Source organism: Tetrao urogallus (genome assembly GCF_951394365.1).
Source record: "Tetrao urogallus genome assembly, chromosome: 5".
Lineage (NCBI taxonomy): Eukaryota > Metazoa > Chordata > Aves > Galliformes > Phasianidae > Tetrao > Tetrao urogallus.
The window spans coordinates 18805971-18817070 of record NC_136818.1 but is presented as its reverse complement, the minus strand read 5'-3'; the positions used below and the strand labels follow the sequence as shown (position 1 = coordinate 18817070).

The 11100-nt window shown below is 38.8% G+C and overlaps 1 protein-coding gene across 1 annotated transcript; it reads right to left on the bottom strand.

Annotated features, from left to right (window-relative positions):
• On the bottom strand, positions 1-10598 carry RNPC3 (RNA binding region (RNP1, RRM) containing 3; the record flags this gene model as incomplete). The annotated part of the gene is made up of 14 exons (XM_079536476.1): positions 1-60; positions 759-891; positions 2250-2308; positions 2386-2480; positions 2636-2797; positions 3627-3763; positions 4360-4485; positions 5219-5367; positions 5907-5975; positions 6459-6570; positions 7287-7367; positions 8397-8515; positions 9996-10043; positions 10395-10598. 14 exons carry the CDS (start codon positions 10596-10598, stop codon positions 1-3), a joined length of 1554 nt encoding a protein of 517 aa, XP_079392602.1.
• Between the last annotated feature and the right edge of the window lie 502 nt (positions 10599-11100).

Sequence of the window (11100 nt, the reverse complement as noted above, 5' to 3'; positions counted from 1 at the left end):
CTACTTTTTTCTTTTCACTTCATTGGAATCCTGCTTTGGTCTAGCTGAACGAGCAAATTGCTGAGGTTCTGTTAAGGACTACAAGTGTCAACAATAAACACAAGTCAATCAAGAAGCAACACAATCCTAGTCAAAGATAGGACCTCGCTGATCTGCAGCATGCTTCAAGAGAGCATATCCTAGAGCTCATAAAAAACTGGAACATTTGGAACATTTAATTCAGCAATAAGAAAGGATGCGAAAAGATTTCAAACTGAAACAACAAGGCAATCCAATCAAAGAAGTGTAGAAACCCCAACACGATACATATGCCCCCAAAGTAACTAATTTGTATGCAATTATAAAAAAACAAAACAAAACAAAACAAAACAACAGCCAACCAAGAAAACAACAACAAACACTTCATCTCCCAATTCTGCAAACACAGGTTTAAACAACTCAAAAGCCCTACATAATTTAAATGCAATGGCTATACACCTTAAACTGTCTTTTGGATTGGGCTTGCAGTATCAAAGAGCAAAGAACAGAAAAATAATTAAATCTTAAGTAAGGCTGTTTACTTTCCTATTTCACAAATGGTGTCCCTATACATTTTTAAGATATAAATTTTACAATAGTACACTAGGTTCTTCTGTCTAGTTTTTGTAACATCTCTCTTCTTCCTGCACATTTCTAACAAAAGCCTCTAAGAAGGCAAAACTAGATACTGAGAGACAACTCAAAAAGAATGTGATGTAAACATTTGAAGAAAAAGATACAACGACCATGGGTTTTTCAAATATGACGTATCCATTTGCTTCTTTTAAAGCTTTAGCAGCTGCTTTTTCATTAGGAAGTCCAATGAAAGCCTGACCCTTCATACGGCCTTCTTTCATTAAACGTATATCGAACCTAGAGGAAAAAACAGAGAATTAGGAAATCATAGAATAGAATCACACAATCACTAAGGTTGGAAACAACCCCAAAAATCATCCAGTCCGATCATTCACCCAATATTTCCCCACTAAACCATGTCCCTCATTACAACATTTAAGCGTTACTTGAACACCTCCAAAGACAATGACTCCACCACTCTCCTGGGCCCATTCCAGTGCTTGACCATTCTTTTGGAGAAAACTTTTTCCTAGTGTCCAACCTGAATCTCACCTGGCGCAACTTGAGGCCATTCCCTCTCGTCCACAGAGAAGATGTCGACCCCCCATCTCACCACCACCTCTTTTCAGGGAGTCCTAGAGAGTGATAAGGTCCTCCTCTTCTCCAGACTAAAAAATCCCAGTTCTGTCAGCCATTCCTAAGGCTTGTGCTCCAGACACCTCACCGGCTTTGTAGCCCTTCTCTGGACACACCCCAGGGCCTCAATGTCTTTCTGTAGCAAGGGGTCCAGAACTGAACACAGTACTTGAGATGTGGCCTCACCAGGGCTGACTACAGAGGGATGAAAGATCACTTCCCTGCTCCTGCTGGCACCACCATTTCTGATTGAAGCCAGGATGGCACTGGCCCTCTCGGCCACCTGGGCACGCTGCTGGCTCATCTTCAGCCAAGATCAACCAACACCCCCAGGTTCATTTCTTCCATGCAGTCTTCCAGCCACTCTGCCCCAGGCATTGCCAGGGGTCGTTGTGGCCAAAGAGCAGAAACTGGCACCTGGCCTTGTTGATCTTCATCCCATCTGACCAGGGAGGGTCCAATACCAACCTCTGGGGCATACCACTTGTGAACACCAGATGGATTTAACTCCTACTATATGGTTTGTTTTTTTTTTCTAACGCCTTCATATTTCAAAACTCTGATACAATGCTCCTACTTCAAGCTGAAATAGCCGATATGGATGCAATACCTACATGCAGGAATTATGCCACTGAAGACCACTTACATTTTGCCTAGGAGATGCTGTTTAGTAAAGGCTGCACTAAACTGCAGGATGGTAAATCTGTGTCCAACTGTAGTAAATATCACATATTCTAAATCACTAGATTCACACAATCGTTCATGCTGTATTCATTACGCATTGCTCAACAAAATAGTATATTTAGTAACTAAAATATAAAGGCAAAATAGTAGTCTTTAGAAACTGGACAATAATCCTATTTCTGTACTTGTGACAATGTCTTCACATGTGAAGCATTGTTTCCTCAACCAATAAAGAAGCAGCACCAGAAAGAAAAAAAAGCAGAAATAACTAGTTTTCAAATTACAATTCTCACCAATATGAAAAAGTTAACATCAAAGACTTCATTTTAACTTACATATTTCGTTCCAGTTCAGACTCAAAGTCAACATATCTTCCAAAAATGAACTTGAGATCCTGGAATTAAAGGGCTAATTTAAGAAAGCTGCTGAAAAGCCTTTATGAGAAATATTTATTTTTTCTTCTTTACATACCTTTTCTTGCACTTGTTTAGCCAAATTCTTCACATATATCCGGCAATTTGGTTCACCTGGCTCATAGTTTTTAAAAACAGAAAATTTTTCCATTTCTTGAAGAAGACAGAAAAATAGACAGTTATTTTTTTTGCTAAGAACAAAACAAATTATTAAAGTACATATAGCAAATTAATGCAGAAAATACTTAAACTTTTTATTACAACAAAGTAAACAGCTTCTATTACATAATTTATTGTCACAGTTGTACCTTCTCTAGAAAGTCTGTTTTTCTCTAGTTCTCTTCTAGAAATAAACTCTGATGGTATTTCATCATCTTCTTCCTCTATTTCCATTTTATCATTTGAGCTAGGAGTTGGGAAAATTCTTCCAAATCCTGTATTATTGATTTCTTCTGTGGTAGCACAAAGATCTGTAATTTGAACACATTATACAAGAAGGTCATATGATTATTCACAAGAGGAAGGAGAGCAAGCAAAAAGAGTATATTCCTTTTATTAATATTTAATTATAGCAGACTCTGTAAAGAAATCTGAACACATCCTTAAGGAAAGTTCTATTAATTCCGGACTGGACAAATATAATTTGTTCTACAAAATCAACTGCAGTACCAAGACAAGTCACAGCACGTGCCCGTTAAATTAAAACTAGCCCTGCTATTCAAAGCCTGTATTTTCATTTAAAGAAGCTCTAAAATACTGAAATACACAGACAAACCATAGCCCTATAAGAAACCACCACACCCTCACTGCTGGCACTGTCCCGCATTTTTACTGCAGATTATCAGTGTAACACAGAGAAGAAGATGGCAACCATCTTAATACTACTCTCTAAGAGCTGGAAAAAGAACACCTAAGATTAGCTTGATCCATTCAATTACAAGATATATAGTAGTGAGACTACATTTGTACTGTACTTGCTACAGGCAACATAAAGTTTAAAAACTTTTAAGAAAAGGTGCAATTCACCATAAACATACATACTACAGGGACAGAAAGACTTTAAAATGCTCCACATCCTGCATTACATGTAAGCACTGAGCTCTCTTTAACACACGAAAAGCAACAAATGCAGACAAGATGCAAGGTGGTGTTCTTAAACTCTGATGTATACTATCTATGGAATCTTCTCCAATACAAAAGAAGAAAGAACAGGATTGTCTGGTCTGAATTTTAGCAGCCATCAGCATACTGAAACCACATGAAGTTGACATTAGATAAATCTGAAGTACACATGCTTACCATTTTTTTCTTCTCTTTCTGAATTTATCTGAAGAACAGATGGGATGTCAGTAGTAATATGGAACTCAATCTTTTTAAGACCTACATGCTGTGGTTGCTCAAAGACATCTGAAGGTGACAGGGTAGGGTGCAAATTACTGTTTAAAACAACAACGTGTTAAACATTCGGACAGGCACTTATTTTTCTTACTTAGGTTACTGATAGCTTTTCATAAGTGGCATTGATGTTGCTCTCACAGTGTGAAAAATATTCCAACCCAATTGCAGGAAGAAAAATGTTACAAGAAAATCGTGTATCACAACTGATTATCACTAGATAGAAACTCTGGTGGCTACTCTGCCACAGTACTGCAATTTCAAAAATCAAGATGATCTAAACAAAATCAGCTCTTTTTCTCCTCCTCCCCCCCCATTTTTTTGTTTTTCAGAAGTGCCTCAAGCAATACGTACAGATCACTTCTAACAGCACTGTAACATGAAATTGTTTTTATTTTTTTATGAAAAATGTTCTTTTGATAGCAAGAGAAAGAGATAGAACTTTAATACTGTGGTTGTTAAGCAGACTTCAGTTCATACTACACAACAATGCTACCTTGCAAGCAATTAGGCCCAACTTACATACCAGAGAATACTTTCATTAAAACAACACTATAGAAAACAGGATGCAGGGAAAGACACTGAGCAAAAAGAATAATTTTTTCTGAAAATATGCAAGCAGAAAAATAATACAAACCTGTGGGGAGTACATGTGGGAACATTCAGTAAGTCCTTAATTCTTTGCCTTTTTCTAACACCACGCTTCTTCGTGTTTATTGGTCTTTTAGGTTGAAGGGTCGCTAATTCCATCAATTTGGTCATTCTATTATAAATAAAACGAAGTTAAAAAAGATCCAAATTGATTTACATTTTATTTGAGAATGCTCACTTGCAAATGCAGCCCTTCTCCCTTCCTCTAAGCCCCTGAAATGCAACTTTTCAGAATTTATTTGTCAATGCATGTATTTTTCTGAACATAACTCATTTATTTCAGTTTTAGTAGCAGATGAAGACAACAATTTCTTCATTGAGTATTGTTTTAAGGCTTAAAAACAGCTCTAATATGATTTATTCCCAAGCCTGTGAGAGAACCACAACCTCCTCCCATTATTGTTTGTCCTAGCAATATACACTCAATGTACAAAGAACATTTTGGAAGTCAGGCAAAATTATTTAGGCTGAGTAATTTGCTCTCTAAAAATGTGGAAAACTGAAGAAAACCAGAAAACAATTCATTGCTTCATTCATTATACTCCACTCTCTTTTCATTATGAGTTTTTGGATTGTTTTTTTTTTTTTTTTTTTTTTTTTTTTTTTTTTTTTTTTTTTTTTTTTTTTTTCAAAGTAAGAAATTCTAACTTCTGTGCACACATGGCCACACTCACCCTCCTACTGTCATTCAAAACAGCACTATCCCTCCATTTTTCACTTACTATGGAGCTTCGTAACACATCGGGAAGACTATCTATAGGCTGCAAGTGTTCAGAGATTTAACCAGTGGCTGAACAAGTATCCAGAGAAGTAAAAAGTATGTATTAAGACTGTAAAATGCACACCTCTCTTTTTCCTCTGCGTTATCACTTTCATATTCTGATTCATCTCCACTAGAGACTTGCTCTTCTTCCTCTTCGGGCAAAGGAGGCTCCTCAGGAGGCAAAGGTGGAATTGGTGGGGGTGGCACAGGCACTGGTAAATACTCTTCATACTGGTAATAAGCAGAATGTAAAAAAAAGTGACGAAAGATTTTTAAGTAAAGATTTTGTGCGTCTTGTTTTCCTTTGTGTATAATAAAAAGCCAAGGCGATACATTACAAGATAGTAAGAAATGAGATAGTAAGAAATGGCTTTTTACAGCACATTTAAACTTTTCTATTGCAGGGGTTTATGGTTTGGTTTTTTTTTTTTTTTTTTGTTTGTTTGTTTGTTTTGTTTTTTAACATTGCGTGTAGTCCTAAGGACTTTTTTCCAGAACACAGAAAAGGAGCCCTGAGCTACTAAACAATTTCAGTTTATACACTGAACTTTCCAACAGCTATCAAAACTACACCATTTCTATAAGCAGCGAGGATTTCATGAAAGGAATCTGATTTTTCACTAAGAGTGTGGAAACCACATATTACGAGGAAATACCTACATACAAAATCACTTTTACAAGTTTGAACTTCGGATCTCTTACCACACTTCTTATATTTTAAATTGTGAATCCTTTTTCCAGTACCTAAATACATATATTTTAAAAGTTACCATGGGAGGGCGAGCAGTAATTGGTCCAAAAGGCGGAGGAAGATTCATTTTATTCATCAGATGAAGTACCTGAAATGATTCAAGGTAAGAAATACCTCCATTAGAGAAATAAATACAGTTCCTTGCTAGATATCACAGCTGATTACTTCTGACAGGTAGAAATCAGTAGTTTTAATGATGGTACAACCACACAGGTTACCAAAAAATGTGAAAGCCAGCAATTGAGATGCAACAATACGAGTAAATACATGCAATACCCTGAAAAGGCTAGTAAGAAGTACATAAAACATCTCAGTATGAAATTACAAGTGCTCATAATTCAGAAGATCAGATCCGCTTAAGCCTTCCACATCAGCAAAGTAACCGATAGTTCTGGTCAATGAAGTCTCAACATAGCCGAGAACTAACACTGTTTAAAAGTATCACAGGACAGCTAACTTTTATTTAGTATGTAAAAAATTATTTCTACGGATAACTAGAAGAGGAAAAAGGACATGTTTTCATTTTTATGCTTCCTTTTTTTGCTGTTTCCCCCCCCCCCCCCCCACTTACCTGGACATAAAACTTGGGCACGCTTGCCAAGGCATTTGCTATATTTGCTAGAATTGTGCTTGAAGGTGGTGGATACAGATACTTGAGGCAAGAATTGAGGGGAAATGTGAGGCTGAGGAAAAATAATAAAAATAATGAATCTTAGCTGCATTGCCATAAAATAGCTGATAACAATTAATGGTTACTAAAAATTTTAGCTGTTAGTTAAATCTGAAATATCACTGACATATTACCATTCTCCCTAGAACAGTTACGTACCATTTTGACTGGCTGGGCCACCCACATTACGTTTTTAGCACTGGGGAATTGAACGTCCCCTATCATATACCAGATTTACTGGGCTTGGACACAAGGAAAGTAACTACACATACAGAAAGTCTAACAAACACAGGACAGAACCAACATCTTCCAACATCATAAACCCAAAACTCCAAGCGCTGGATTAACCAGCCCCAAAAGAAAATTATTCTTCAAGTAGGCAAAAATACAAACAGAGAAAAAAAAAAAAGACCAAAAAAAAAAGACTGTCTACGAGAGCCCACTCAGCTCTTAAACTCCTGAGAAAGCGACAAACTGCACTAGAAGACTTGGAGGCAACCTGTAGCTTCGCGTCTCAAAGTATCAGTCATTATTCAACCATAAGACTCTTAAATTTGAAGAACTATGAATTTTATCTTTATGAAAAAAATGCCTACAGCTACACATGAAGCAATACTCTATAAAACAAAACTACTAATACTACATTCTCTCTTGTTCAACAGAATATAACACTTACTACAAAATAGACCTTAACAGAACAAATAAGTTAAAAAAGTTGAAAATATTAACCCATGGCTAGGTGCAATTCCATTCTCTATTTTAAGACAGCTTGGTTCTCTCTTCTCTTCTTCTTTCACCGGCTCTTCTGAACTAAAAAATAACATTAATTAAAACAGGTAAAAAGTTCACTGCCTTCCAGACAACCTATCTCTCACTTTCAATTTCAAAAAATATTACAAATACATCAGTGTAGTATTTTTAAGAACTTTATATTTGTAAGACAGGTCTATGCAAATAAATATTTATCCATATTACAGAGGGTCTCCCCGTATTTATACATTTCTCATTTAAATCTACTCACAAGAAAAGAACCGAAACTATTTGTGCTACTCTTTGTTCAAAGGTTATAAGATAAAAATATTGTTATTGATTTGTTCATATTCAGAGCAGACTAATTCACTTTTAAAAGCTCTACAGCTGATTTTAATGAGGCACAGTGACGTAGCTTTTATCGCTTTGTTGCATACTGCACAGGTAAATCTAAAAGCTTAGCTACACAATTTGTTTTTTTTTTTAAATTACATATTCAACAAATATTTGAAATCCAAACTATCATAATCCTTGATGACACTATAATTAGGATTTATTTTTGTATTTTTATTTATACATTTCTTTATACATTTGAAGAGAGATTCTGTTTCATGTTTGATGCAAACTTAGATAGTACAGTCTTATGCAATCATACCTACAGGTATCAATTTTGCCTGACTCAATTAGATTAGAAAGAAACACCATGAAAACACTGTACGTACTTTCTGATGGTAAAATGACACTACAGCTCTGACACAAAAAAGAAGCAGAAGAGACTCCTAAGCACAAGGAACCTGGGTATCATAGTGTCATCTTACATAGACTGGAGTCTTGCTCTACATGAAAATTAGCAGGACTATCTCTGGTGAAGGATACCTTACAGGAATAAGGATGGGGACTGTTTCAAGATTATACTGAACAGGACAATACTAATAGGAGGAATGAAATCGCTCATCTACAGATTTGAACACACCTATTAACATTACTAAAAGGCTATAATTTACTCTTTTACTTAACAGTACCAGGAAAATGTTATGAATACAGAATTACACTTCCTTGAACACACATATTGAATTATTATCCACATACCTTTTACATTTGTCTGACAGTGAAGGCTGGTTAAGTACCTGCACGCTATCTTGCTCCTTTGCAAATTCAACAACTAATGTGTGCCCTAAAAGTTTCAGCTGATGCAGTCTTGACAAAGCCTTCAAATTATTATAACAGAAAGGAAAGAAACAGAAGAGGAAAAATATCAGATTGTTTCAAAGCAAGACTTCAAATTTTAAATCTGAACATAGCCGTGGGACTGCAGCCTCAACAACACTTATTACACACACTAGTAAATCTCTGATTTCAAGAAAAAAATGCCTCACTTACAAACTACACACATGGTGTAGTTTACCAGTACTATCTCAGAATTTGTAAATTACAAATTGCCTAGTTGTTACATGGTGAAGCTCTAGTTCTCTGCAAGTCTTGATAGTCTACCAGCAACAGACACAAAGCAACCTGAATTCATCACTGTTTATCTCACAAAATCTTTGCGCCTTCTTTCAATATTATTTTATAGCACGACTTAATAAACAATCTAGAATATAAGAGTGGCATTCAGGGCAGAGGCTTTTCACCAGTCAGATTTAAAAGGCATCACTAGTAATATCAGTTTACATGCATGTCTTCCATTAACATGATATTCTTCTTACTATTATTGAGGCTGGCACACAAGGCAGCTTCGAATTGTTTACTTCACTATGTCTAAATTTTGTCACATACCCAATTGCGCACGAGACAAGCAACTTAGGTTTGTTTTACAGCCTATACAAGAATGCACAAGCATCCTAGACAAAACACCATCAGCATCATCTCAAGTGACTTTGCCTTGCTCTAAGTCACAGGTTGGACCAGATGACTTTCAAAGACCCAACCCATCTTTCCTATGACTTTGCAAGTGGGGTTTTTTTTTGCAAATCCTTCTCCTAGTGGTTTAACCCTGCAAGCAGCTAAACACCATGCAGCCTTTTGCTCACAGCTCTCTCCCAGTACCCTAATCCTAGGGTACCAGTAACCCCTCTCCCAGTGATATGGGGGAGAGTTAGAAAAAAAAGTTACCACTCACAGGTTGAGATAAGAACTATTTACAAAGATGGAAGAGAGAAATAACGGTAGTCATAGACATAGGTAGATAGAAAGTTTATACGTATGTGTATTTGCAAACCAATTGATGTGCAAGCAGTCGCTCACCACCTGCTGACCAATGCCTGTCTGGCCAACTCCCCTCCATTTTTCAAGGTTTTTTTTTCTGCACGATGCCATACACTATGAAATATTCTTTGGCCAGTTTAGGTCAGCTGTCCTGGTTCCGTCCCCTCCCAGCTCCTCGTGCTCCCCAGACCCCATGCTGGCAGGACAGTATGAGAACCTGAAACATCCTTGGTTCTGTACACCGCTGTTTAATAACAACCGAAACATCTGTGTGTTATCAACATCGGTTTTCTCCTAAAGCCAAAACACAGCATCATATCAGACACCAGGAAGGAAGTCAGTTCTGTCCCAGGTAAAAACAGGATGCTCCTGAAACAGTAATATTTTATGTTGCTCCACACGAGATCACATGTAAAACGTTATGGAACAAATAGCAATACAGAGAAGTCCTTTGCTAAAACAATAACAAATTTGAATACAAACCTTTACAGCAGCATTTTCACTAGGAAAAGTAGCAAAAGCAGTATGTTTCTGGAAAACAAATAAATGCCACACTGAGTTCAAATCAGAAAGGTAAGAAAATTTCCAGTTATCACTCTTCTAACTGCAGCGCGTGGCAAAGGCTTAGGGAACGTTCTTTGTAAGAAATCAGAATAAGAAGTTTCTGCATTCCAGGGGAGCGAAGACCATTAAAGGTTGCCTCCAAGTCAAACGACTCTATGATTCTAAGAGGCAGAGCTGCGGGGCGGATCTCTGCCCCCCACAGCGAGCACCCCACGCTGCCCCGCTCCTTTTTCCAAAGGACGGCCCAGGCCAAAGCCCTCCGGGCCGCACCGAGCCACGAAGGAATCGGCCAGGGCCTCCTCACGCCCGCGCCCTCACCAGCCGCCCGTGGTCCGACAGGACGCGCACGGCCACTGCCCCGAAGTGCTGCAGCAGGTCCTCCTTCTCCGCCGCGGTCAGCTCGGCGGGCAGGTGCCGCACCAGGAGCGTCCGCCCACGCCGTCGCGCCACGCCGGGGTGACACTGCCCCGCGCCCAGCGCCGCGCCACCCGCCCGCTCCTCCTCGCTGCCCGACGCCGCCATCGCAGCGCGAGGCCGGAAGCGGCGGCACTCCCACAAGTCGCGCGAGAGCAGAGGCTGCCTCCCGCACGTCGGCGGGCGGGCTGTTGGCGCGAGACGCCTCAGCCATTGGGGTGGAGCCGGGGCGCGTTTGGGCGGCAAGCGGCTGCGGCTGTGCGCCTGGCGGCGCCTGCTATGTGTGACTGGCCGGCGGCCTGCTTGGCCCCTCTGCCACTAGGGAGAAAAAGCTGGGGAAATGCAGCGTTTGGAAATACCTCAGGGAGCGAAGCAAAAATTTAGCAGCGATTTCTTAAAGATCAGCTGCTGCATTTTTGTTGATCCCGTTCACATAGGCTAGGAAACATCTGTGAATTCAAAGACAAGTGGAAAAATTGGCACAGAGGAAAATACTACAGTGTACTTTCCCTATGACACCAGCAATACCGTGTGTTCTGATGTTGAAATTTTAACACCGACCAGCTTTGTGAACTGTGGCCTATTGTTTTATAAATTGAGGAGACTCTCA